The 27,558-nt window shown below is 55.0% G+C and overlaps 1 protein-coding gene across 3 annotated transcripts; it reads left to right on the forward strand.

The window, feature by feature from the left end:
• Positions 1-10: 10 nt before the first annotated feature.
• On the forward strand, positions 11-27,546 carry Celsr3 (cadherin EGF LAG seven-pass G-type receptor 3). 3 transcript variants are annotated; one of them, XM_021207571.2, is made up of 36 exons: positions 11-3,997; positions 5,598-6,248; positions 6,611-6,836; positions 7,083-7,198; positions 7,570-7,658; positions 7,773-7,930; positions 8,446-8,609; positions 8,898-9,023; positions 9,117-9,286; positions 9,689-9,874; positions 11,032-11,148; positions 11,493-11,664; positions 11,817-11,958; positions 12,055-12,175; positions 12,465-12,648; positions 12,954-13,055; positions 13,271-13,285; positions 14,396-14,490; positions 14,688-14,897; positions 15,338-15,533; positions 15,774-15,929; positions 16,252-16,423; positions 17,090-17,257; positions 17,471-17,597; positions 17,690-17,896; positions 18,142-18,316; positions 18,510-18,622; positions 19,061-19,140; positions 19,632-19,758; positions 20,284-20,400; positions 20,496-20,644; positions 20,889-20,998; positions 21,350-21,508; positions 22,313-22,513; positions 23,197-24,076; positions 25,905-27,546. In XM_021207571.2, the coding sequence occupies exons 1-36, from the start codon at positions 286-288 to the stop codon at positions 25,930-25,932; spliced, it is 9,921 nt and encodes a 3,306-aa protein (XP_021063230.1). In that variant the 5' UTR covers positions 11-285; the 3' UTR covers positions 25,933-27,546. The 3 variants fall into 3 exon arrangements, with proteins under 3 accessions (XP_021063230.1, XP_029398859.1, XP_029398860.1); XM_029542999.1 differs by having other exon boundaries at positions 19,635-19,758; XM_029543000.1 differs by lacking the exon at positions 13,271-13,285 and having other exon boundaries at positions 286-3,997; positions 19,635-19,758.
• Positions 27,547-27,558: the final 12 nt, after the last annotated feature.

Consider the following 27,558-nt stretch of genomic DNA (forward strand, 5'->3'; position numbering starts at 1 on the left):
GGAGCAAACCATCCGAGCGGCCGGGAGCCATGTTGGAGCGTCGGGAGGCGGCAGCAGCGTCGGGGATGCTGTGGTGGGGGCGGCAAAAGCCGGGGCCGTATGCCAAAGGGGCTCTGGCCGCGGAGTAGATGGTGCCCAGAGAGCAGTGGCGGCGCGGAGCGACGGGCAGAGGGGCGGAGGGCCGGGGCGGCGGCAGGGGCCCAGGAGGGGGCCAGAGCAGCGGGGCGGGCCCAAGGCCCGGACCCGGGCGGGGGGCGGCGGAGGCCGTGACGGGAGGCGGGGGTGATGGCGAAGCGGCCTCTATGGTGGGGTCTCCCGGGACCGTCGACCCCGGTACTACTGCTCCTTCTCCTCTCTTTGTTCCCTTTTAGCCGGGAGGAGCTGGGGGGCGGTAGGGACCAGGACTGGGACCCAGGGGTAGCTACTACTACTGGGCCAAGAGCGCAAATCGGCAGTGGAGCCGTAGCTCTTTGTCCCGAGTCTCCCGGCGTCTGGGAAGATAGAGATCCTGGCCTGGGGGTCAGGGAGCCTGTCTTCATGAGGCTCCGAGTAGGTAGGCAAAACGCCCGGAATGGTCGAGGGGCCCCAAACGCGGAGGTGGTGGTCCAGGCATTGGGTAGTCGCGAGCAAGAGGCAGGTCAGGGTCCAGGGTATCTGTTATGTTGGCACCCAGAGATCTCCTCTTGTGGGCGGACAGGGCCTTTACGAAGAGATAGTCTGCCACTCGATGCTCTGTCCTCAGGGGATTCTGATCTGAGGAACAGCTCTCCTCACCCTTCGGAACTTCTGGCTCAGCCTGATGGCTCCAGGCCAGTGGCCTTCCAGCGTAATGCTAGGAGAAGCATCCTCAAAAGAGTGGAAACCTCTCGCTGCTGCGGGAAGCTGTGGGAGCTAGGACACAAGGGTCAGGGTGAGAGATCCGCGACTTCCACAGTGAAGAGGGGACCCTTTCGGCGGGACTGCCTCCCCGGTTCTCTAGGATCTGGCCTGGGGAAGGATTCAGCACCACGTGCTGTGAGGACAGCTCCTACGCCGGGTTCAGCACCTCGCGAGTCTCGGACAGCTCCCGAGCGCATGCGCTCCCGCGGTCTCTTCCGCCGCCGTTTCCTCTATGAGCGCCCTGGGCCGCGCCCTCCCGGGTTTCGGACTGGTCCTGAAGCCAAGCGAATACTCTCAACTAACCAGGGTCGTCCCCGTCGTGCTGCAAACCGCCACCCGCAGTTTCCTCAATACAACTACCAGACACTGGTACCTGAAAATGAGGCAGCGGGCACAGCGGTGCTGCGCGTGGTGGCGCAAGACCCGGACCCAGGCGAGGCCGGGCGCCTCGTCTACTCGCTGGCGGCGCTTATGAACAGCCGTTCGCTGGAGCTTTTCAGCATTGATCCTCAGAGTGGCCTCATCCGCACGGCTGCCGCTCTGGATCGTGAGAGTATGGAACGCCACTACCTTCGAGTAACAGCACAGGATCACGGCTCACCGCGCCTCTCAGCTACCACCATGGTGGCGGTGACAGTAGCTGACCGCAACGATCACGCGCCAGTGTTTGAGCAAGCCCAGTATCGGGAAACACTTCGTGAGAATGTGGAAGAAGGTTACCCCATCCTGCAGTTGCGTGCCACCGATGGCGACGCGCCACCTAACGCCAACCTGCGCTACCGCTTCGTGGGATCGCCGGCTGCGCGCACCGCAGCCGCTGCAGCTTTCGAGATTGATCCACGTTCGGGTCTTATCAGCACCAGTGGCCGCGTGGACAGGGAATACATGGAAAGCTATGAGCTGGTAGTAGAGGCTAGTGACCAGGGCCAGGAACCTGGGCCACGTTCAGCCACCGTGCGAGTGCACATAACTGTGCTGGATGAGAATGATAACGCGCCCCAGTTCAGCGAGAAGCGCTATGTGGCACAGGTGCGTGAGGATGTGCGCCCTCACACGGTGGTGCTACGTGTCACGGCCACGGACAAAGATAAGGATGCCAATGGTTTGGTGCATTATAACATTATCAGCGGCAACAGCCGGGGCCATTTTGCCATCGACAGCCTCACGGGTGAGATACAGGTAATGGCACCTCTGGACTTTGAGGCAGAGAGAGAATACGCTTTGCGTATCCGGGCACAAGATGCAGGCCGGCCACCTTTGTCCAACAACACAGGCCTGGCGAGCATCCAGGTGGTAGACATCAATGATCATGCTCCTATCTTTGTCAGCACACCCTTTCAGGTCTCTGTTTTGGAAAATGCACCCCTGGGTCACTCAGTAATTCACATTCAGGCAGTGGATGCAGATCACGGGGAGAACTCCAGGTTAGAGTATTCTTTAACTGGTGTGGCTTCAGACACACCCTTTGTGATAAACAGTGCTACTGGCTGGGTCTCTGTGAGCGGTCCCCTGGACCGTGAATCTGTGGAACATTACTTCTTTGGTGTGGAGGCTCGAGACCATGGTTCACCCCCACTCTCTGCTTCAGCCAGTGTCACAGTAACTGTGTTGGATGTCAATGACAATCGGCCTGAGTTTACCATGAAAGAGTACCACCTTCGGCTCAATGAGGACGCAGCTGTAGGCACCAGTGTGGTCAGTGTGACTGCGGTAGATCGTGATGCTAACAGCGCCATCAGCTACCAAATCACGGGCGGCAACACTCGGAACCGATTTGCCATCAGCACCCAGGGTGGTGTGGGCCTGGTGACACTGGCTCTGCCACTGGATTACAAGCAGGAACGCTACTTCAAGCTGGTGCTTACTGCGTCTGACCGTGCCCTTCACGACCACTGCTATGTGCATATCAACATCACAGATGCCAACACACACAGGCCTGTCTTTCAAAGCGCCCACTACTCAGTGAGCATGAATGAAGACCGCCCAGTGGGCAGCACTGTGGTGGTCATCAGCGCTTCTGATGATGACGTAGGTGAAAACGCCCGCATCACCTACCTTCTGGAAGACAACCTGCCCCAGTTCCGAATCGATGCTGACTCTGGGGCCATTACGTTGCAAGCTCCACTGGACTATGAGGACCAAGTGACCTATACACTGGCCATAACCGCTCGGGACAATGGTATACCACAGAAAGCAGATACCACCTATGTGGAGGTAATGGTAAATGACGTGAATGACAACGCTCCTCAGTTTGTGGCCTCTCACTATACAGGCCTGGTCTCCGAGGACGCTCCACCTTTCACGAGTGTCCTGCAGATCTCAGCCACTGACAGGGATGCTCATGCCAATGGCCGTGTCCAATACACTTTCCAGAATGGAGAAGACGGGGACGGAGATTTTACCATTGAGCCCACCTCTGGCATTGTCAGGACTGTGAGGCGACTGGACCGGGAAGCCGTGCCGGTGTATGAGCTGACTGCCTACGCAGTGGACCGTGGCGTGCCCCCACTGAGGACTCCAGTCAGCATCCAGGTGACTGTACAGGATGTAAATGACAATGCACCTGTCTTCCCAGCTGAGGAGTTTGAAGTGAGGGTGAAGGAGAACAGCATCGTAGGATCCGTGGTGGCTCAGATCACCGCAGTGGACCCCGACGACGGCCCCAATGCTCATATAATGTACCAGATTGTGGAAGGGAACATCCCCGAGCTATTCCAAATGGATATCTTCTCTGGAGAGCTCACAGCACTCATTGACCTGGATTATGAGGCTCGTCAGGAATATGTGATTGTGGTGCAGGCTACATCTGCTCCTCTGGTTAGCCGGGCCACTGTACATGTGCGCCTAGTCGACCAGAATGACAACAGTCCTGTGCTCAACAACTTCCAGATCCTCTTTAACAACTATGTATCCAACCGCTCCGACACTTTCCCCTCAGGCATCATTGGGCGAATCCCAGCTTATGACCCGGATGTCTCTGACCACCTCTTTTACTCCTTTGAGAGGGGCAATGAACTGCAGCTGCTAGTGGTCAACCGGACCAGTGGGGAGCTTCGACTCAGCAGGAAGTTGGACAACAACCGCCCACTAGTAGCCTCCATGCTGGTAACTGTAACAGGTGAGAGGTGCTGGATAGGCAAGTAACCTAATGATCTTAACTTGTCAGGGTTCAGCCAGAATCCCAAAGTGATGAGTTCTCGTACCCAGCAAGACCTCAGAGGTTCTTGGACAGTCTTTACAGAACCCTAGAGGTTCTGAGGCATCTAAGAACCATAAATAACAGTTCTTAAAGGGATTGCTCCACTCTCTTTAAAGGGGGAGGGAACAGAGATTTTTATTTTTATTTTTATTTTTGATGCTCAGGTATTTCTAGGAGAAGCCAGAATGTCAGGTTGTTTATTTCATCCCTATGTTTTAGATAAGGTTATTTTGGGTCTAGTTGGCCCCTCACTTCAGTGGCCAGGAAGAGCAGCTCACTTTGGCAGCTTCAAGCAAGTTATGCAGGAAAAGGACCCACCTTGCTTTCCAAAGAGCAGTCCAAGGTCCTTTCCGGTGGGAAAATGTCCAGAAATCCAATGGCCTTCCTTTCCCTGGGCTTTCACAAGGTGGGAAATGCTCTTGAAGTCCCACCTTCTAAAGGTGCTGGAGGTTTGGAGAACCTTTTCTGTCCCAGCTGGGGGATAGGAACTCCTGGCATTGCAGCAAAGACATGTTCTTAGCTTATTCTCAGATCTCTCAACAACCAACCTTTCCAGACCAACCAACACACACTAAATCTGAGGTCAGCAAAACTCTCATCTCGGAATGGACTCTGAAGTCACAAAACCCAAGTCCGGAGTGTTAGGTAGTTTGCTAACTAAAGCATGCTAAAGAGGATCCAGAGTGTGGGTAGACATCAAGGTCCCTGATATTCCTGGAGCTTGCTGGCCCGGAGTTCTGGAGAAATCCACTGAGCGTTCACTGGTCCAGGACTTCATCCAGTGTCATGGGAGAACAGTTTTTTGGCCAAAGATAGATTTGTAACACCCTCGGAAAACACATTCTTGTCTCTTTCTTTCTTTTATCTTTTTTCTCTCTTTCCTCTTTTGTTTTGTTTGTTTGTTTTTGTTTTTTGAGATTGGTCTTAACTCACTATGTAGCTCTGACTTGAACTCACCCTATAGACCAGGCTGGCCTCAAACTCAGAGATCTGCCTGCCTCTGTTTCCCAAATGCTGGTTATTAAAGGTGTGTATCACCACATGCCTGGCCTCCCCCCAGCCCCATTGTTTTTTGTCGGGGGTGTCCTGAGGGAAGATGGGGAGCTAGGAATGGATGGCTAGTGGTCCTGGCTTCTCCTTGTACCCTGAGTGGAGGTAGCTTATTGATCACAATGACTAGGAGTATGGGTTACTGAACAATTACGGAACTTCTTGTGTTGTGTTCGTTGACTGACTTACTCTTGGGTAATTGTGGGGGCGGTGCTGGTGGAGCTCCCTGGTGCTTAAGGCCAGACCTGAGCTGGGTCAACTATGGATTTAAGCCTCTCCCCATGTTGGGGATGCCAGCAGCAGTTTGTGGGTACCCTGAAACTGGCACAGTAGTGATTATTAAGCCCCAGACTCATTTGTGCCTTGTTAGGGGGTCAGCCTGTTGATTCACTGGCTCCAGACCCCTTGTGTCCCAAGGAGAGGCAGCTACTGACCCGAAACTGATCACTGCCCCTGCCCATGCCTGCAGATGGCCTGCATAGTGTTACAGCCCAGTGTGTTCTGCGTGTGGTCATCATCACGGAGGAGTTGCTGGCCAACAGCTTGACTGTTCGCCTGGAGAACATGTGGCAAGAGCGCTTCCTGTCACCGCTGCTGGGTCATTTTCTTGAAGGCGTGGCTGCAGTGCTTGCTACACCTACCGAGGACGTTTTCATCTTCAACATCCAGAACGACACGGATGTGGGGGGCACAGTGCTCAACGTGAGCTTCTCAGCGCTGGCACCTCGTGGGGCTGGGGCAGGCGCTGCAGGGCCCTGGTTCAGCTCTGAGGAGCTACAGGAGCAACTGTATGTGCGCCGTGCCGCCCTGGCGGCCCGCTCGCTGCTCGACGTGCTGCCCTTTGACGACAACGTGTGCCTTCGCGAGCCCTGCGAGAACTACATGAAATGCGTGTCAGTGCTCCGCTTTGACTCCTCCGCGCCCTTTTTGGCCTCGGCCTCCACGCTCTTCCGACCCATCCAGCCCATCGCGGGTCTGCGCTGCCGCTGCCCGCCTGGCTTCACCGGAGACTTCTGTGAGACAGAGCTCGACCTCTGCTACTCGAACCCTTGTCGCAATGGCGGCGCGTGCGCGCGGCGCGAGGGAGGCTACACCTGCGTGTGCCGCCCGCGCTTCACCGGTAAGTCGGGTGCAGTGCTGAAGTCCTGGCGAAGCTTAGCGGAGGGAGTGCGAGTGAGCATCCTGCAACTTTTCTGAGGCCACGGGGACAGACTAGAGGCGGGGCTGAGCACTGCTCTCGGAAAGCCTAAAAGTTCGGAGTAATAGAAGCCCTAAGCAAGATGAGCTAGGAGCGGGGCGGAGCAGAGCGGGGCGGGGCGATGAGGCTGTGGGCGGGCCACAGCGGAGATAAGACGATATGAGGGCGTGCCCGTAGACAGCTCAACCATTCATGGGTCTAGTGGGATGGACCTAGAAGTCCCGCCCTCTAGAGAGGCTGGGGGTGGGGTGGGCGGGGCATCCTCTGACGGTCCCGCCCTGCAGGGGAAGACTGCGAGCTGGACACTGAAGCTGGACGCTGTGTGCCGGGTGTCTGCCGCAACGGGGGCACCTGCACCAACGCACCCAATGGCGGCTTTCGCTGCCAGTGCCCCGCGGGCGGCGCTTTCGAGGGCCCGCGCTGTGAGGTGGCCGCACGCTCCTTTCCTCCCAGTTCCTTCGTCATGTTCCGCGGCCTGCGACAGCGCTTCCACCTCACGCTGTCCCTCTCGTAGGTGCCCGCCCCGTGTCGTTAGTGCACGTTTTTCCACTGTCCTTACCTACGTGACCCCAGATTGCTGGCTGCCAGGTCCTGAGGTTCTCACTGGACACCATCCTCTTTCCTGACCCCTGCTGGGGTATCTTAGGGTCATTGCACTGGCATCTCCCACACTATTCTTTTGTCTCAGCTTGAGTGGATTCTCAAATGGAGGGTGTGAGATGTCTGCTCCTAATGGTCCCACTCCACTTCACTCAGGTTTGCAACTGTGCAACCCAGTGGGCTACTCTTCTACAACGGGCGCCTGAACGAGAAGCATGACTTTTTGGCTCTAGAGCTCGTGGCTGGCCAAGTGCGGCTTACATATTCCACGGGTGGGTGCTCCCTTGGATTTTTGTGACAGTGAATAGGTGCATGTGTCCCTGGGATGGATGGCAAAGTCAATGCATGAATCCTCTCAGGTGTCCCTCACTGTGTCCCTGAACATACTCTTCAGTGCTAAACAGATGGCAGTGAGAACCAGCCTCTCCCTCAGGGAAGGTCCATCTCTCGGTGTCTCTCCTGTTTCTCCTACGTTTGCCCTATGTTCAAGGACACTGTACTTCAGCCAGTATGGTCACCAGGGGATATGGTGATCCAGTTACTCATTCAGCATGATCCCAAGAGCATCTGTACCTATGTAAATGGGGTAGGAAGGTGCCACTGCGGAACTCCAGATGACATCCCACATACACACTCCCCACAGGTGAATCCAACACAGTGGTCAGCCCCACGGTTCCAGGGGGTCTGAGTGACGGACAATGGCATACAGTGCATCTGAGATACTACAACAAGGTGGTCATCACCCCTGGCATAATATGGGCGGGGTATAGAGAAGAGCCGGGATGCTGAATTCTCCCTAGGAGTCACCACAGGGGCATTGCTGATCGGTGTGCACTTGGTCTTTAGCCCCGGACAGATGCCCTAGGGGGTGCTCAGGGCCCATCGAAGGACAAGGTGGCTGTGTTGAGCGTGGATGACTGCAACGTGGCTGTGGCTCTGCAGTTCGGTGCTGAGATTGGCAACTACTCATGTGCAGCTGCTGGTGTGCAAACAAGCTCCAAGAAGTGAGGCCCCCACCCCCGATCCTCATCTCTGCCTACCAGAGTCCACCCAAACCTTTCACATAGCCTCCAAACGCCTCAAAGACCCTGGAAGCCTATTCAGCCTAGCTCCTAATCTTATATTCCACCCCTGACAGCTGGCTTCCACTGAGTCCTCAGAGAAAGTCCCTGGGCATTCTGTCCTCTAAGATGTCTATACTCCTGAAGTCTGTCCTGTCACACATTGCTTCTAGTGCATCCATCTCATAAGCAGACCCTAAGGCTACTGAATCAGTTCACCTCACCCCTTCAATCCCCCTTCTCCACCCCAACCCAGCCACCTGAATGCCTTCAAGTACCCCACCCTTCCCCAGATCATCTTCCCATCATCTTCTCTGCTGCACTCTTCTCCTAGGCTGGCCTTGCCACCCTTACCTAATCATCCATCCTTTAGTGCTGTCCCCTACTTCCTATGGCCCCCAGAAGCAACCCCTACTCTGGCTCTAGACCCACCAATGACCCAGGCTCCTGACCCCCAGGTCCCTGGACCTGACGGGCCCTCTGCTCTTGGGGGGTGTCCCCAACCTTCCCGAGAACTTCCCTGTGTCCCACAAGGACTTCATTGGCTGCATGCGAGACTTGCACATTGATGGCCGCCGAATGGACATGGCAGCCTTTGTTGCAAACAACGGCACTATGGCAGGTAGGCCTCCAAAGCTCCTGCTTTTCTCCATTCGTGTCCCTGTCTCCATCATAAGGAGGAGGTGGAGGGTTGCATGGGATGCTTCTACATCTGACCCCAATCCGGTATTAGATGGCAAAATCCATGCTGTAGTCCAGCCTGTAGGGCCTTACTCTCCCTCTGTCTACTTCCTGAAACCTTGAGGATAAAGCCGTGGTCACTTTCAGTCCTTCTGGATGCAAACATCCTGTCCAGCACTCGGGTCCCTCACACTGGGTTCTCCTATCTTCTTTGTCCCTTTCTCTCCAGGTTGCCAGGCCAAGTCACACTTTTGTGCCTCAGGCCCCTGCAAGAACAATGGCTTCTGCTCCGAGCGCTGGGGTGGCTTTAGCTGTGATTGTCCTGTGGGCTTTGGTGGCAAAGACTGTCGACTCAGTGAGTGGACATCATGAGGCAGGAGGGCTGTACAGGGTGAATGAGGTAGGTTCTTGGGGTGGGATCTATAACCCTACTTCTCTGTCTCCTCAGCAATGGCCCACCCCTACCATTTCCAAGGCAATGGAACACTGAGTTGGGACTTTGGAAATGACATGGCTGTATCTGTGCCATGGTACCTGGGACTATCATTTCGAACATGGGCAACAAAAGGGGTTCTGATGCAAGTACAGCTTGGACCACACAGTGTGCTCCTCTGCAAGGTGTGTCTGTTCTTCCCATCCTTCATTTCACCCTCTTTGCTAATCTCTGATGCTCCCCAACAATTAGGTTTGGGCTTGGTCATATAGCACAGTCCTTTGTTAGATGCCTTAACACACTGGACTATGCTCCAGACCCTGGACCTGACCCCCCTCCCTACCATAACATTCTCTGCATATGCAAGGGCATACACATAGCTCTTTCTCATAACCATACCAACCCTCAACCCCTGGCTCTGTCCCTTTCCCTAACCTATATCAACATATTCCCAAACCGTTGTCTATGTATTAGGTACAGCTTTGTATCTACTGTTCTGAACTCATATTCCTGACTGCTACGCCTTCTGATCTCACCAACCAACCTCATCCCAATCTAACCCTAGGGCTGTGCATTTCAACCCACAGCTAGATCGAGGGTTGCTGTCTGTGACACTAAGTAGGGCCTCGGGCCACAATGTCCACCTCCTGTTGGACCAGATGACTGTCAGCGATGGCCGGTGGCATGATCTTCGGCTGGAGTTGCAGGAGGAGCCAGGTGGCCGAAGGGGCCACCATATCTTTATGGTTTCACTGGACTTCACCCTCTTCCAGGTCTGACCTCTGACCCCAGGGTGGTCTGTTCTCAGCTTTCCAACATGACCTACGTTATGTTTGACCCCGCCTCTACTTTATTTGACCCCACCCCTTGTCCGGCTCCTTCCCACCCCTCCAAGTACCACATCTGATACCCTCCTGCCCTTTGCTTTGACCGCACCCCACCAGTCCTGTTGCTCTCATAGACATCCCTGCTTGTGTTGGGTAGGCTGCCTAGATTTCTGGCTTGATCTTGGGGTACCTCAGGAGCTAGGACTTTGACTTTGCCTGACTCCTGAAAGCGCCTTCTAGTATCTTCCCTAATCTCTGGGTACAGGAGGGAGGGGCCTGTCTGAGGGGCCATATTATATATATATATAAAATGTTGTGTGTATGAGTGTTTGCCTCCATGTATGTGTATGTGCCATATGCATGTCTAGTGCCCAAGGAGGCCACAAGAGAGCATCAGAGCCCCTGGAACTGGAGTTACAGACAGTTGTGAGCTTTCATGTAGGTGCGGAGAATCAAACCCAAATCCTCTCGAAGAGCAGTCAGTGCTATATTATTTTATTTTATTTTGTTTTTTTTGAGACAGGGTTTCTCTGTGTAGCCCTGGCTATCCTGGAACTCACTCTGTAGACCAGGCTGGCCTCAAACTCAGAAATCTGCCTGCCTCTGCCTCCCGAGTGCTGGGATTAAAGGCGTGAGCTACCAAGCCTGGCTCTTTTTTTTTTTTTTTTTTTTTTTTGAGACAGGGTTTCTCTGTGTAGCCCTGGCTATCCTGGAACTCACTCTGTAGACCAGGCTGGCCTCAAACTCAGAAATCTGCCTGCCTCTGCCTCCCGAGTGCTGGGATTAAAGGCGTGCGCCACCACGCCCGGCTCAGTCAGTGCTTCTAACCACTTAGCCATCTCTCCAGCCCCAAGCTAATGCTAATGTCTTAACTGAAGCTTTTCTAACACACACACACACACACACACACACACACACGCACACACGAATATCCCATGCCATGGCAAGTTCTCCAAACCTAGGGGCAACTCATTCCCAAACCATTCTTCTGATACAGGGGACAATGTGTGGTCATGCAGGGCTAGAAGCAAGATGTCCTGATTCTGGGATATGCCTGGGGTTTACCAGGTGCCCCTCCTTCAGTGCTGACTGTCCCCTTCTAGGACACCATGGCCATGGGGGGTGAGCTGCAGGGCTTGAAAGTAAAACAGCTCCATGTGGGAGGCCTGCCCCCCAGCAGCAAGGAGGAGAGGCCTCCGGGTCTGGTTGGCTGTGTTCAGGTGAGGACTGCCATGAGAACATGGTATGGGATCATCGGGGACCTGAGAAATAGCAAGCATTCAAGTACATGTTGGCATGGGAGTGGGTGACCCAGAGAGACCAGAAACAAATCACACCTTCCTCTGGTGGAAGCAAGAGTTGAGCTTAGAAAATCAAGGGTCGTCCGGAATCTATGTCAGAAACAGCACAGTAAGAGGATCCTTGTGTGGGGTCGATGGGGGATATTTAGAGGGTGGGCTTGTAGAAGGAATAGAGACTTCATGTCAGGGATCATCCGACTGGGTGTCTGGTTCCATAGGACTGCCTTGACATGCATCTCACCCTCTGCTGTCTGTGCCTATAGGGGGTGTGGACTGGCTTCACACCCTTTGGGTCCTCAGCCCTACCACCACCCAGCCACAGAGTGAATGTGGAGCCTGGCTGTACTGTGACCAACCCCTGTGCATCTGGGCCCTGTCCTCCCCACGCTGACTGCAAAGACCTCTGGCAGACCTTTTCCTGTACCTGTCGGCCAGGTGGGTGCTGAGAGAGTTGGGGAGGGAACCAGGGGCCATGGAGAAGGCTCAGGAACTAGGGGCTTGGAACAGGTAAGAAACAAGAGGGTTAGGACCCCGCCTCTTCCCATGCTCCTTGAACAGTGTTCTGAGCTTCCTGACCCAACCTGCAGGTTACTACGGCCCAGGCTGTGTGGATGCCTGCCTCCTGAACCCTTGTCAAAACCAGGGATCGTGCCGGCACCTCCAAGGGGCCCCCCACGGCTACACCTGTGACTGTGCGACTGGCTATTTTGGTCAGCACTGTGAGCACAGGTGAGAGGCTCGGGACTTGGATGAAGGAAAGGCCCTACAGGAGCAAGCGAGGCCACGCAAGTCTCATGGATGCAATTTACCTCATCTCATTCCCAGGGTGGACCAGCAGTGCCCTCGGGGATGGTGGGGAAGCCCAACCTGTGGTCCCTGCAACTGTGATGTTCACAAGGGCTTTGACCCCAACTGCAACAAGACGAATGGCCAGTGCCACTGCAAGGTTGGCCTAGACTCTGACCCTTGACCTTTTAACTTTCCCTTGGACACTATGATCTCTGCCACCTGACTTGGGCCCTAACCTTTTAATCTGTCTTCTACAATCAGTTACCACTTCTCATCCTTCACCTCTAAACCCATCTGAGGCAAGTCTTTTTAGCCTTTGAGCTCTTTTTAATTTTCTTTTTTTAACTTTTGCCCTTGATTTTTCTACTCATTCCCCAAGCTTTCACCTAAGTCCCTTCCATTGAGCCTGACCTCTGACCTCAGGCCCCTGACCCATCCCTAAACAGGAGTTCCACTATCGACCGAGGGGCAGTGACTCATGCCTCCCATGTGACTGCTACCCTGTGGGCTCCACCTCCCGCTCATGTGCACCCCACAGCGGGCAGTGCCCCTGCCGCCCAGGAGCCCTTGGCCGCCAGTGTAACAGCTGTGACAGCCCCTTTGCGGAGGTGACAGCCAGTGGTTGCCGAGGTAAGCGAGTTCAATCCCCCTCCACATGAAGAGATTGGTTCTAGCTAAAGAGTCTGTGGTGCTCTTGGCTCCTGGAGGTGGAGGCTCCAGGAAGCTCTTCCTGAGGGAAACCAGTTATAACCAGGGAGCCCTACAGTCAGCTGGCATACTTGGCTGACTTGTAGACTCTAACGGGCCATTGCTTCAGAAGCAGAAGGGGAGTGGTAGACCCTAGGGCTCTGCATGGGAGTGGCAGAGGAACAATGGGTGTGGTGTTCCTTGCCTTGGCACCTGGCCACCAGACTCAACACTCCCTTTCTCCCTAGTCCTCTACGATGCCTGCCCCAAGTCCCTGAGATCTGGTGTGTGGTGGCCCCAGACTAAGTTTGGTGTTTTGGCCACAGTACCCTGTCCCCGGGGGGCCTTGGGTGAGTATGTGATGTGCAGCATTCTTGCTGAGGGTGGGGCAGGTCTCTCTTCTGATTATTGCAGTCTCCTCTTTCACCGAGTTGGGTGGTCGGATCTCTATGAAGAGCTGGGGGGTGAGGGGCATTTGTGTGGGCCCTGTATACTTCTTAGTGGCTCCGGTTCTCTTCCTACACCGTCATTAAGCCTCCATCTGTTTCTCTTGGCTTCTGGGCAGGATTGCGGGGTACAGGTAAGGGGTACGTGTTTGCTCAGGTGCGCTGCCCCCTCCCACTGCCAGAGCCTTTGCAGACCCCCCTCCTGCTGCTTAAGGTCCTCGAAGACCCCTCCCTGCTGCCTGAGCTTTCTAAAACCTACCTCCTAGCCTCCTGGAGACCCCTTCCTGGGACTTGAGGGCCCTAGAGAATTTCTCGGAAGTCCGAGGTCCTAAAGGATCCCTCCCCCTCATCCAGGACCCTTTATATCATCTTTTCGCTTCCTACACCCTTGCAAACTTTCCCCAACTCCGGGGATCCTTGTAGGGCTCTCCCTATTGGTCAGTCACCCGCCAGCTTCTCCTTGCTGCCAGCTTCTCCTTGCTGCCTGACAGCCTCCCAGAACCTTCCCTGCTGCTTGAGGTCTCTGCAGTGGTTGGACAGAGACCCTCTGTGTGTGCATGCTCACACGTGTGTCCTGTGCCTGTGCATGTGTCTGTGAGTCTGTCTTGAGGGGCCGGGGACCTGAATTTAAGTTAGGTTCTATTTTGCTGGTGGACACAACTTATTCAACTTCTATCCCAGCCCCATAGACAAGGGAAGGCAACGATGGTAAAGGCTTCACTGGGGTAGTTAAGACTTGTATGAGAACCCTACCTCCACCTCACTTGGGTCAGATGATACTCCTGCAAGATCTTGTCTATGTCAGTGTGCTTGGGAGTATGCAAGAGAGCAGTGTCTCTGTTGTGTGTGTGTGTGTGTGTGTGTGTGTGTGTGTGTGTGTGTGTGTAGGTGAGGAGTATTGTTGACATGTAAGGTTATCCAAGCCCATATGTATGAAAGAGTGAGTGAATGTATGGTACTGTGTGTGGGGTGTGTGTGTGTGTGTGTGTGTGTCCACAGCACATCCTCATACTTTTCTTTACGTGGTTAGTGGTAAGAATGGCTCACAGATTTCTCTGGAGAATTGACCAACAAGCCATTGGGACCCACCTGGCTCAGGCTGCAGCATCTAGGCACCTAGCCATAGATGTTTATCACTCTGGCCCCTACCTCCAGACTCCCTATGGGATAGAAGAGGGTGCTGTGGCCACCTCTCAGCAAAAGTATCCAGGCTCCAGGCCTGATCCGGGATTGCCTGCCCCCAGGTGCTGCGGTGCGGCTGTGCGATGAGGACCAGGGTTGGTTGGAGCCTGACCTCTTCAACTGTACCTCCCCTGCCTTCCGAGAGCTTAGCCTGCTGGTGAGACCCTGCCCAGACAGTGCCCTACGCCCAAGACCTTCGGGCCTGTGACAGGCCTAATACATACCCCAGCCCTTGATCTCTTGGGCATTAATTTCCTAGTTGCCCTTTCATCTGTCCAAGCCTTTCTCCCTGTAAGGCTTTTGAGAAAGGCCTACAGGACCACAGAGCAACCACTGCCATCCTTGTCCTGGCAGTTGGATGGCCTAGAACTGAACAAGACAGCACTGGATACTGTGGAGGCCAAGAAGCTGGCTCAGAGGCTGCGGGAGGTGACTGGCCAGACTCAACACTACTTTAGCCAAGATGTCCGAGTCACTGCCCGCTTGCTGGCCTACTTGCTGGCTTTTGAGAGCCATCAGCAGGGCTTCGGGCTGACAGCCACACAAGATGCCCACTTCAATGAGGTGGGCTGTGCTCTATGTCCCCTGTTCCGTGACCCTGAACCCCTGCTCCACAGCTCCTTCTCCCTAGTCTCCTAGTCTTGGGCCCCCATCTTATTACCCATCCCCACCTCTGGAAAAGGGAAGAGTCATATAACTCTACTCTTCCCTGTCCAGTCCTGCCCTCTTGCCTCTTGGGACCCCACCAATGCCTATCTAGACTCCCTCATACCTGCCCTAGCCCTTTGTACATCTGTCCAGTCCTGCCCTCTTGCCTCTTGGGACCCCGCCAATGCCTATCTAGACTCCCTCATACCTGCCCTAACCCTTTGTACATCTGTCCAGTCCTGCCCTCTTGCCTCTTGGGACCCCACCAATGCCTATCTAGACTCCCTCATACCTGCCCTAACCCTTTGTACATCCTTACCACCTGGAAGAACCCAACTCTTTCTCCATCCTTCTAGAATCTTCTATGGGCTGGTTCTGCACTGCTTGCTCCGGAGACAGGAGACCTGTGGGCAGCCCTGGGGCAGCGGGCCCCTGGGGGCTCCCCAGGTAGTGCAGGGCTGGTGAGGCATCTGGAGGAATATGCAGCCACCCTTGCAAGGAATATGGAGCTGACATATCTGAATCCGGTTGGACTAGTCACACCCAATATCAGTGAGTGGTAGATGGGACAGGGGAAGGGTAGGGGCTGTAAAAGAGCAGGAGGAGCTCTGGAGCTAACGCTACCGCTGTGCCACACCTACTCCAACCCCTGGGGCTTTGCAGGGCCTTGCACTCATACCAAGGAAAATATGGCTTGTGAAGCCCGGTGTTAGTGTGGGCGTAGGCAGGAATGTAATTCTTGGCATAGGAAGGAGGTCCTTGACAGGGCTCACCCCTCTTTTTCTTGGGCAGTGCTCAGCATTGACCGTATGGAGCATCCTAGTTCAACTCAGGGAGCCCGGCGTTACCCCCGTTACCACAGCAACCTTTTCCGGGGCCAGGATGCCTGGGATCCTCACACACATGTGCTGTTACCTTCGCAGTCCCCACAGCCATCCCCATCTGAAGGTAGGAGCCCCTTTGGTGACTGCTGTCTCCTTATCTCCTACGGAGCCTGATACCATGTCACCCTCTTACCAATTCTTTCCCTGTCAGACCCCCTCCACCTCATGGTTCCTATGTGAGAACTTCCCCAGACCCCCTCCATGTACTTTGCCTTACAAGCTTCGATCCCTTTCCCATGTTCGGCTCATGGTTCCTGTATCCTCCACTCCCCAGTTGTTGGATTTATGAGGAGGAGATCTCTGTGCTTGATGGTGGGTTGGGTTCGGCACTAGGTCTGTGGGTCCTTGTTAAGAAGTCACTACAGTTCCTTCCTTTCCTTTGGCAGTTCTGCCCACAAGCAGCAACGCAGAAAATGCCACAGCCTCGAGTGTGGTCTCCCCACCTGTACCTCTGGAGCCTGAGTCTGAGCCTGGGATTTCCATAGTCATTCTACTGGTGTACCGAGCCTTGGGCGGGCTTCTCCCCGCCCAGTTCCAAGCTGAGCGCCGGGGTGCCAGGTACCAGGCATAGAAGCAGCTCCTAGTCCCCTCAACTCTTTTGTAAGCTTCTACCCCACCCGGTATTCCTTTCTTCAGTGGACAGATGAGCGGGTCCACGGGTAAACCGAGACAGTCCTCTGCACACTGCCAGGCGCTTACCCCACCTGGGTTCCATGTGAATTTTCTTTGGTTATAAAGAGTAGAGGCAGTCCAGGGTGACAGACATGGGGTCTCTCTCTCTCTCTCTGTCTCTCTCTCTCTCTCTTTCACACACACACACACACACACACACACACACACACACACACACACACACACAAGAAGGGTACATGATCCAGGTATACATAGTCCAACTGACTGACAGAGAAAGGCAAAGGCAGGTTGGCTGGGAGAAGGGTGGGGGTGGGGGTGGGGGTGGAGTCCAGAAGGGGATGGGAGAAGGGAAAGTTTGACAGGTACAGACCAGTCTGGACTAGTCTGGAGCTGTTCAGTCCTCAGAGTCCAGTCTAGGCCATGAGTCTGAAGCCCCTGGGAGCCCAGGAAACGCTGGTTGGTGTTCTTAGAGACAACCTGTGCTGTGCCGGTATCCCAGACACTGGTAGCCATGGCAGGTGCTGAAGGCAGGGAGAGTGGACAGATGGTCTTTGGTCAGCAGTATCCAAGACCAGATGGGTGTTTTCTCAGGCTCCCCCAGAACCCTGTCATGAACTCTCCGGTGGTCAGCGTGGCTGTTTTCCATGGACGCAACTTCCTCAGGGGTGTCTTGGTGTCCCCAATCAACCTTGAGTTCCGCCTACTACAGACAGCGAATCGGAGCAAGGCGATCTGTGTGCAGTGGGACCCACCTGGCCCGTGAGAACCCTACTCTGGAAACCTTTTGTCCCTGTTAACCTCTGGCATGTGTCCCAGCCTGTCCCAATCTATGCCACTGTGCAATTAGGCCCATGTGGGATGCTGTTCCCCAACTCCAGGCACCCTCCCCCTCCTCCACCATCTCACAAATTCCTGTTTGCAATGGGACACACCCTGGGTGGAAAGGTGGACCCAACTCTCCTCTGGATACAGGACAGACCAGCATGGTATGTGGACTGCAAGGGACTGCGAGCTGGTGCACAGGAATGGATCCCATGCACGGTGTCGCTGTAGCCGCACGGGCACTTTTGGAGTCCTTATGGATGCCTCTCCCCGCGAGGTAGAGTTGTAATCGGTGACCCAGAGAAGCAGGAAGTCAGCGGGGCAGGGTAGCTCTACCCAGCATCCCACTAACCATCCTTAACTCCACAGCGGCTAGAGGGAGACCTAGAGCTGCTGGCAGTGTTCACTCACGTGGTCGTGGCAGTGTCTGTGACGGCGCTAGTACTGACTGCCGCTGTCCTGCTGAGCCTGCGCAGCCTCAAGTCCAATGTGCGTGGGATCCATGCCAATGTGGCAGCTGCCCTGGGAGTGGCAGAGCTCCTCTTCCTGCTGGGAATCCACAGGACCCACAACCAGGTACAGGGGAGGGGCCAGGGGAACCCTGTCTCTGTGACTCCGCCTTTTTCTGGAAAGCCTGGGGGCCCAAGTTCGGGATCTAAGATCAGGGATAATTTAAGTCCAGGTCCCGGTTCGGGGCAGGATGCTGGCTGGGATTAGATGCTGTTGTTAGGGAAGTAAGTGGGAAGAAGAGGTCTGGGGTGGAGTCAAGGATGTGGTGGGTAGGAGGGATTCTGACACTGGTCTCCTGGCCCTGCCTTCAGCTGCTGTGCACCGCGGTTGCCATCCTCCTGCATTACTTCTTCCTCAGCACCTTTGCATGGCTCCTGGTGCAGGGCCTGCACCTCTACCGAATGCAGGTTGAGCCTCGAAATGTGGATCGTGGCGCTATGCGTTTCTATCATGCCCTGGGCTGGGGCGTCCCTGCTGTGTTGTTGGGTGAGGTCTTACCCGGCTCAGGCCTGTCATCTGCTCTGACCCCAGATTATCTCCAAACCCTGTGATGATCCCTCAGCCCCCCATGCTCCCGACTCAGGGAGGATCCTGTTTGCCCTTACCCCATTTCCTTCCCATTCTAGGGAACCAGAATTTAGAATATACCATTTTGGGCTTACTTCTTCTCTTTTCAAAGGCCTTGCTGTTGGCTTGGACCCGGAGGGCTATGGGAACCCTGACTTCTGCTGGATCTCCATCCATGAACCTCTTATCTGGAGTTTTGCTGGCCCTATCGTCCTTGTTATTGTGGTAAGTGTCTGGCTATTGGTGCTACCTGTGTGCTTCAGTCTCAGGAGCGGGGGAGGAGGCTTGGAGCAAGTGTGAGGGAGGCCAGGTGGTGGTGCACAGGCATCCAGGTGATGCCACCTCATGTTGGGTCACAGGGTGAGCTCCCACTCAGCTGGCATGGAGGTTGGAGGTGGGAGGTGGGCCGGGCCCAAGCCTTGCCTGCTCCTCCTGTTCCACCCCCATTTCTTTCTGAGTCTCTCAAAATCCCACCCAACTTTCTTCTTTTCCATCTGACTCTTCTGTGTGATTTTTTTTCCTCCAGCTGTTCTGTCTCTTTTTGCTTCTGATTCACTCTCTCCCCTCTCGTTTTCTCTTTACGGTTGGACGTGTAGTTTTGGTCTCTTTCTGCTCCTTACGGTCTCTGTCTCTGTCTCTTTCTCCACTCGACTGTGGGGGTAGATAAATGGAACCATGTTTCTCCTCGCTGCCCGCACATCCTGCTCCACAGGGCAGAGGGAGGCCAAGAAGACCTCTGTGCTGTGAGTTGCCCAGTGGAGGGAAGCAGGGGTCCTCAGGATGGCAGACTCCTCCTGGGTGGGGGTCTGGGCCCCAAGGTGCAGGTTGGACTCCAAATTCTGCATGGAGGGAGGTCACGCCTGCCGTGCCCCGTGGTTCCTCTCTGGTACTTTTGCCATCTTCTAGCCCCACATGCCTTCACTCTTGCCCTCAGTCCCCTGGGTCTCTCTGGAATCGCCCGTGGCCTGAATGACTCATGTCACCCCACCATGTATGTGCCTGTCTTGTTTCTCTCATGGCTGCCTTACTCCACTGGCTTTCCCGTGGTCTCTCACGGCTTCCTGAACATACTCCTGGGTCTTTGTCTGACTGCCCATCTTCCTTAGTGTCCCTCCTAGACTTCTGTGTTCCTGTGTGAGGTGTGTTTCCTCCATCCCTGTGTGTCCTCCTGTGTCCCCTACGTAAGCCCTGCTTGACCCTGGTGTACCTCCTGTGTCCCCCCGTGTCCTTACAGCAGGACCCTTCGCAGCTCCTTTCTGCTCCTTCTGCTGGTCAGTGCCTCCTGGCTCTTTGGCCTTCTGGCAGTCAACCACAGCATACTGGCCTTCCACTACCTCCATGCTGGACTCTGTGGCCTCCAGGTACCTCTGGTGCCCTTCTCCTACCCCAGACCCTGATGGGGCTTCAGCATCCTGGCCTCTAGCCCTAGGTGTGGCATCGCCACCAGGCCTGGAGCTCACTTTGCTTGAATGACTGTGATATGTGAACCCTAGTCCAGACACTGACCCTAGTTGCTGACCCCAGCCCTAGAGCTGACACCCAGCTAGTCACTGACATCAGGCTGGGTGCTGATCCTGGGTTGACCTTCACCACCACTGTGACTTGTGACTCCTTGCTGGCCACACTATCACTGACTCCAGCCCCTACCACCATATGTCCTTCTCATTTTTAGTCCTGAGACTTTCCTTGACTTTCTTTCTGATCCCTACTTCCTTGGTCTATCAGTGACTCACACTACCCTGTGACAGCTGATACTCCCCCCTGTGCTGACCCATAGAGCCTCTTATTGGCTCCCCCGCCCCCCATCGGCACCCTGTTGACTGTATTCTGAACTTCTGTCTTTTCTGATCTCCCGGTGACCCTCACTGATCCTTCCTGACCCACAGGGCCTGGCTGTACTGCTGCTCTTCTGTGTCCTTAATGCAGACGCTCGGGCTGCTTGGACACCAGCCTGTCTAGGCAAGAAGGCAGCTCCTGAGGAAACAAGGCCAGCACCCGGACCGGTGAGAGACCCCTAAGGCTGAAGGCGGGGATGGGGAGCCTGGATCTGAGGCTCTTCAGAACTGGCTCACACCCCTGTCCCACCCACCTCCCCCAGGGGTCCGGGGCCTACAACAACACGGCTCTCTTTGAGGAGAGTGGCCTTATCCGCATCACTCTCGGTGCCTCCACCGTCTCTTCAGTGAGCAGTGCCCGCTCTGGCAGGGCCCAGGACCAGGACAGCCAGCGGGGCCGTAGCTACCTCAGGTAAGCAGCCACATGTGGCTTAGTCCGGTACTACTTCACCCGGGGTTGACCTTAGCAGATCCTAGGGAGGAGAGCTACCTGGGTCTCGACTGCTGCTTTGCCCTGGTGCCTTCTGTGAAACACTCAGTGGCTCCCTCAGTCATTCTACATGCAGCGGGCCATGCACTCAAGGGCTCTTCCACATTCCCAAGCTTCAGAAGCACATTGTCACACGCTTCTCTGATGGGAGATTCTTCATCCCCAGGGACAATGTTCTGGTTCGACACGGCTCGACTGCTGAGCACACTGAGCGAAGCCTCCAGGCTCACACCGGCCCCACTGACCTGGATGTGGCTATGTTCCATCGAGATGCTGGTGGAGTTGGAGCCCTGGGTCGGGGAGGAGGGGCTAGAGGGGGTCTTCATGATCTGTTTTCTTCTGCCCCACAATGGGGGCAGTGGCTAACTGGGTGGGACAAGCTCCTGTCAGGTTGCTGCCTCAGAAAGCACTTACCCATCCCTGGTGGTCCAAACCCACTCCTGACCTAGTACGTTCTCGACTGATGTAAGCCCTTCTGATCCTAACCCCAACCTCAAGCTCCATCCTGGTCCCCACCTTAACCCCCTTGCTGTCTTGCTCGCCCACCTCCAGACTCTCAGCTCAGGACCTTTTCTTATCCCTTGAGTCCCCTGCCATTTCACCTTCCTCCTGACCCTCCCATCCCAGGTGCAGACTCTGACTCTGACAGCGACCTGTCGTTAGAGGAGGAGAGAAGTCTATCCATCCCATCTTCAGAGAGCGAGGACAACGGCCGGACTCGAGGGCGTTTCCAACGTCCACTCCGCAGGGCAGCCCAGAGTGAGAGGCTCCTTGCCCACCCCAAAGGTGATAGGAGCTGGCTGATTCCATGGGTGGTCGAAGGACTTCCGCGTCTCACTTAGATGTGATGTAGGGACCTTACCATCTCAGGGTTCCTGAGTCCCATTCCTATCCAGATTTCTAGGAGTGCTTGGGAAGCCAGGAGCAACCTGGGCAATGGTAATGAAGTCAGAGACGTTACAGAGTAACTTGTCCCTTCAGTTTCCCTGTGAGTCGGGGTTATATTGGTCTCCCTTAGCTCAGTCATTGAACTTCCAGCTCACCTAAACCCCTCTAGCGAAGGATAGCAGCTCTCAGTAAGCCTTCCTGCAATGGCTTCCCGTTCCTATTTCTTTTGAAAAAATTTTTTCTTCTGTGTGCGTGTGTGTGTGTGTGTGTGTGTGTGTGTGTGTGTGCGTGCGTGTGTGTGTGCGTGCGTGTGTGTATGCGTGTGCGCGCGCGTGCGCGTGCGTGTGTGTGCATGCGTGCGTGTGTGTGTGTGTGTGCGCGCGCGCGCACGTGTGTGTGTGTGTGTGTGTGTGTGTGTGTGTGTGTGTGTGTGTGTGCGTGTGTAGATGTCTATAGTACTCCCATTACCTGTGGGGGTCAGGTCTCTTCCTACCATGTGGTCCTGGGACTCAGGTGTACGTTGATTGACCCGGTGCTCTTACTTGCTGACCCATCTCCCCAGCTCTCCTCCTCCCGTCTCTCCGTGAAGACAGCCAGGGTTTGAAGGGTCCTTAGGTTCAGGGGTCACAGAGTCTGAATCACAAGTGTCAGGAAACTCTGGAGTCAAGCCAGGGGCCTCGGTAACCTGCTCTGGCTTCACAGATGTGGACGGCAATGACCTCCTGTCCTACTGGCCAGCCCTGGGAGAGTGTGAGGCAGCGCCATGTGCTCTGCAGGCATGGGGCTCTGAAAGGCGCCTCGGACTAGACAGCAACAAAGATGCAGCCAACAACAACCAGCCAGAACTGGCCTTGACCAGTGGAGATGAAACCTCCCTGGGCCGGGCCCAGCGGCAGAGGAAAGGTATGAGCCCTGACCCTTTGGCCTCACTGTAGGAGCCCTGAAGGCTGCGTAGCTCCAGACCTACAGGAGTTTGGCTTCCTGACCCCAGACAGGGAGATCATTTTGCTCAACCCTGACAGGAATCTGCTCTTCAACCCTGCTTCACGGTCCCCAGTCTGGTCTGTGCAGCTCTCCATATCCCGGCTTGTACCCTCAGGTCCTTAGATGTCGCCTTCCTCTCTTCTATTCCCACTCACTTTGCAAAACCACAGAAGCTGTTGAGCCGTTGGGCTCCTGCTCTGATCTACAAGGTTTCTGTCTCATCCGCTGTCTGGGGGAGCCCCAGAGGTTGGCCTTATATCAGCACAAAAGGTTTCCTCCCTTGGTCTTGCATCATGGGAACCCTGGAGATTGCTCCTGCCCCAACCCAGGGAATTCCTACCCTTCTGACCCAGGTCTGTATTTCCAGGACTTGGGGTTATGCCTATTCTGACTTTGGAGTCTGCCCTGACCCTGCATCATAGCAACTGCCCTAGCTTGACCCAATCATCGTTTCCCACTCTTGTTCCGCTGCCTGTCCGGGACCTCTGGCACTGCCTCTGACCTCAGCTCTGTTATAGCATCCCAGGGCCTGCCACTTCCTTAGCTAGATTCCTGCCTGCTCTTTGGCATACACCTGGTTCCCAATTCTGCTCCTTCCACAGGCATCCTGAAGAACAGGTTGCAGTACCCACTGGTGCCTCAGAGTCGAGGCACTCCTGAGCTGTCGTGGTGCCGTGCAGCTACCCTGGGCCATCGTGCTGTGCCGGCTGCCTCCTATGGTCGCATCTATGCAGGTGGGGGTACAGGTAGTCTTTCGCAGCCTGCCAGCCGCTACTCTTCGCGAGAACAGCTGGACTTGCTCTTAAGGCGACAGCTGAGCAGGGAGAGACTAGAAGAGGTCCCAGTTCCTGCACCTGTTCTGCACCCCCTGAGCCGACCAGGCTCCCAGGAACGCCTGGATACTGCACCAGCCCGCCTGGAAGCCAGAGATAGGGGCAGCACGCTACCACGGAGGCAGCCACCTCGGGACTACCCTGGCACCATGGCTGGCCGCTTTGGGTCACGGGATGCACTGGACTTAGGGGCACCCCGAGAATGGTTGAGCACACTGCCCCCACCCCGCCGCAACCGGGACCTTGACCCACAGCACCCACCTTTGCCCCTGTCTCCACAGCGGCAACTCTCAAGGGACCCTCTCTTGCCATCTCGGCCCCTGGACTCTTTATCTAGGATCTCGAACTCTCGGGAGCGGCTGGACCAGGTGCCTAGTCGGCACCCCTCACGGGAGGCCCTTGGACCAGCCCCACAGCTTCTCAGAGCCAGGGAGGACCCAGTCAGCGGCCCTAGCCATGGACCCTCCACAGAGCAACTGGACATTCTCTCTTCTATCCTCGCCTCTTTCAACTCCTCAGCCCTCTCCTCTGTGCAGTCCTCAAGCACACCCTCGGGTCCTCACACCACCGCCACAGCCTCTGCACTTGGGCCTTCCACCCCTCGTTCAGCCACGTCTCACAGCATCTCGGAGTTGTCACCTGATTCAGAGTAAGCAGGGCCCAGCCCCCTGTTCACATGCTGGTCAATTTAGGGCACTCCTTCATGTACCCAGCCTGAGTGCCACCACAGAGTACAGAGAGAGTTAGCCTATAGATTAGGGCTACCCCAGGCTTGGCAGTGAGAGTTGGCCCACGGATTAGGGCCACCCCGGGCTCAGCAAGTGTAATGGTTCCTGGTTTCAGCTTGATTATATCAATTGTGACCTACAATTCAGAATTGGAGGGTTCACCTGTGATCCAGATCTTGAGGCTGGGAGACACAAGTTTCTGACCTGGATCTTGGCATGGAGTTTGTTTGTTTGTTTGTTTGTTTGTTTTTGAGACAGGGTTTCTCTGTATAGCCCTGACTGTCCTGGAACTCACTCTGTAGACCAGGCTGGCCTTGAACTCAGAAATCTGCCTGCCTCTGACTCCCGAGTGCTGGGATTAAAGGCATGCGTCACCACACCTGGCTTGGCATGGAGATCTTGAGGCATAGTGGCTATGAAAAACTTAGGCTCAGGCAAGGTAGTGCATGCCTTTAATCCCAGGAGATCTCTGAGTTCAAGGTCAGCCTGGGACAAAACAAGTCCCCGATCCAGGCATTAGTGGTACACACCTACTCCAATAGGGCCACGCCTCCTAATAGTGCCTTGCCCTGGGCGGAGAAGACTGGGACAACTGCATTAGAAAATGCAAATGAGACAAGCAGGAACTTTCTGGCTCTCTGGTTAGAGCCAGCCTCTTGGTGCTACACATCCCAGAAAAGTACCTCCGAAGGCTGGAAAGGGTAGGCAGGAGTCAAGGCATCGAAGACAGAATAACCTGGCATCTGCATGTGGCAATGTGAGCATCTCTGTTCAGAAGGCCCTGCCTAAGAGGTCATATGGAATAGCAGCTTATTGTGCCCTATGGAGAGTGAATCCTTCACTTGTTGCTGCGTTCCATCAGCATGAGACCTCGCCCACCTGTGAGCGCTACGGGGTTGACCACAGTACATTCAGGGAGTGTAGGACATCTGTGGGGTTGAAGATATCAGAGACACAGGAATCCGAGAAGGAAAGTGGGGGAGGGGAGGGAAGAGTTGTGGGACTCTCAGTAAGCAGGGCCCAGCTAGGGAGTTGCCAGGTCTTGTTCGCCAATAGGAGCTCTCTCTCTCTCTCTCTCTCTCTCTCTCTCTCTCTCTCTCTCTCTCTCTCTCTTTCTCTGAAACTGCCAGGACACAGGACAAGTTCTGGCCTTTCTTCAGGATGAGAGATAGCTGTGAGGAAAATGGGTCTCTGGGGAAGGGGCAGGGGACCCAGAGGACCGGCAAAGCCTGGTGTTGAGAGAGGCCATAAAGGAGGGAGGGGCGGGGCTGGAGCCTGGAGGTCCTGAGGACTGCTGAAAGGTGATTGGGAGACAGTGCCCTGCAGTCTATCTAGCCTTGGAGTTTGAGTGCCAGGCAACTGAGGAAGGATTCAGGCTTTAGAATCAAAAGAGTTTGAGTTCCGTCTCTCCTCTGCCACGACCTTGGCACAGTACAAGCTGTACACTTCATCTGTTGAGGGAGTTTAGAGAAATGAACTCCTTGAGATGTGGAGATTTGTCACATTATCTATCTGCCTTACGGATGCTGAGTTTAGTGGATGCTGAGTTTAGTATCGGAACATAGAAGGTGCTCTGCTGAGCACTGAGGGACCAAGGCAGCCAAGTAGCCTTGCTAATGAGTCTAGGGTCCAGATGGGTGTGTGGAGGGAGGGCTCAGAGTCCTGGAGTGGGCATCAAGGGGCTGGTGGCTGAGAGACAAGGCTCCTCCTCTTAACCATGGCTTTCCATTTCTACATTCAACTCCACAGAGTTCCCAGAAGCGAGGGTCACTCCTGAGGGGCTGACCAGCGAATGAGGAGCCACCAGGGGTAGCAGAGGATTGGGGCTGACTGAAGAGCCTTCTTCAAGCCCTCCCCTCGGTTCAGTGCAGAAGGAAGGTCCCTCCCGTGTGCATCTGTGAGCATGTGTGTGACAGGTGCAGGGAGTGGGGGCTGAGGGAGGACTTTTATACGTTTTGTACCTTTGTAACCAGAGAGATATGCTTATGTTATTTTTCAGCTTTTCTGTCTCCCAGGGGTCTCGAGACTGGGCTAGGAGAGGGGAGGGGATGGGAGAGAGAGATGCTCCATTGGGTGCTTAGCAAAGCATCTGCTCTTTCCTTTCAACTTACAGCAGAGTGGACGAGTCGGGTCCACCCGCTCTTTCCCCTCCTCTTCCCCACATTGATCTGAACGTTGTTGTTGGGGCCCAGGGTGCAAACTTGATCTTTGCATTTTCTCCAATGCCCCATAGGCCAAACTCCTGTTGGGGGGTTGGTCTTGGAAACAGGGGTCCTCCATCCTCCTCCTGAGGGCTCACGTGCTCCACTCCTCCCTGTGGGTGTGGATATGTATTACATGGAGTCCCTGCCGCTTACTGCCTTAAGACCTAGGACTGATGCTGCAGGCGCTGGTGGAGCAGCAGAAGTCATGTTTACAGATCAAGGCTTCCCTTTCTCCCTTAGGGAGGGACTTGGGCCTCTAATCAGACATTCCTAGGGGGGTGGGTGGAGGGGACACTCTTTGTCCCTCCTTCACTTGTCTGTGGTGCCATTGGTTCATTACACTGTCCCCTTGAGGGATGAGGGGGGCAGTGAGCAAAGGGAGCAGAAACAAAGGAACCCAAGACCCAGAATGTAGGTGCCACCGCCTCTCACGGCTTACAGTATCCTCTGCAGCAGTGGCTGCCCCACCTTCTGTTCCTCCCTTATAAAGGGAAAAGTAACTGTTAGGATCCTGTTCACAAAACTCTCTTTTGTTATTCGTCTGATGTCCAGTTCTGGGGACTTTAAATTTCCGTTACTTTGTTTACAGATCAAGATTATTTTTTAACATGGTTGGGTTTTATTTATTGTTTACAGCTTCAAGCATTGAACTTATACACTCTGTTTACAGTTCAGAATGTTTCCCCCGCTTTGTTTACAAGTGAAAGGTAGAAAAAGTGGGGGAGGGGCCTAAAAGACCCACCTGTGGTGCCCCTGGACCTGGCCATCTTGAGGTAGGCTTCTAATCCCAACTTTTCCCAGGTCAAAGGTCAGCTGAGTCTTCTAACAGCTTGCCCCGAAAGTCACTCAGGACTGGGGTTCTGTGCAGACGCCACCCACCCCTACCCTGTGCGTACTCTTGGGAGGCAGTTTCTGAGATTCAAAAAAATGCCACTTCACTGCCTGTGCCAAATCCCACCAGCCAGGTCCCCAGCTCTCTTTATCCAGACTGACCCCTGCCCTCGAAGGGCTGAGAGGCCTGTCGGTGGGAGAGTGTCCTTGCTATGTCCTAGGTTCTGTAGATGCCCGTCTCTGGGGTCCCCTTCCAACAGTGGCCCTCTTTCCTGTCTGTGTAAATTGTTCCGTGAAGCCGCGCTCTGTTTTGGGAATAAACTTCTATAGAAAACAGTTGTCCCTCTTTCTGTCTCAGCTGTAGGATG

Source organism: Mus pahari, chromosome 10 (genome assembly GCF_900095145.1).
Source record: "Mus pahari chromosome 10, PAHARI_EIJ_v1.1, whole genome shotgun sequence".
Classification (NCBI taxonomy): Eukaryota; Metazoa; Chordata; class Mammalia; order Rodentia; family Muridae; genus Mus; species Mus pahari.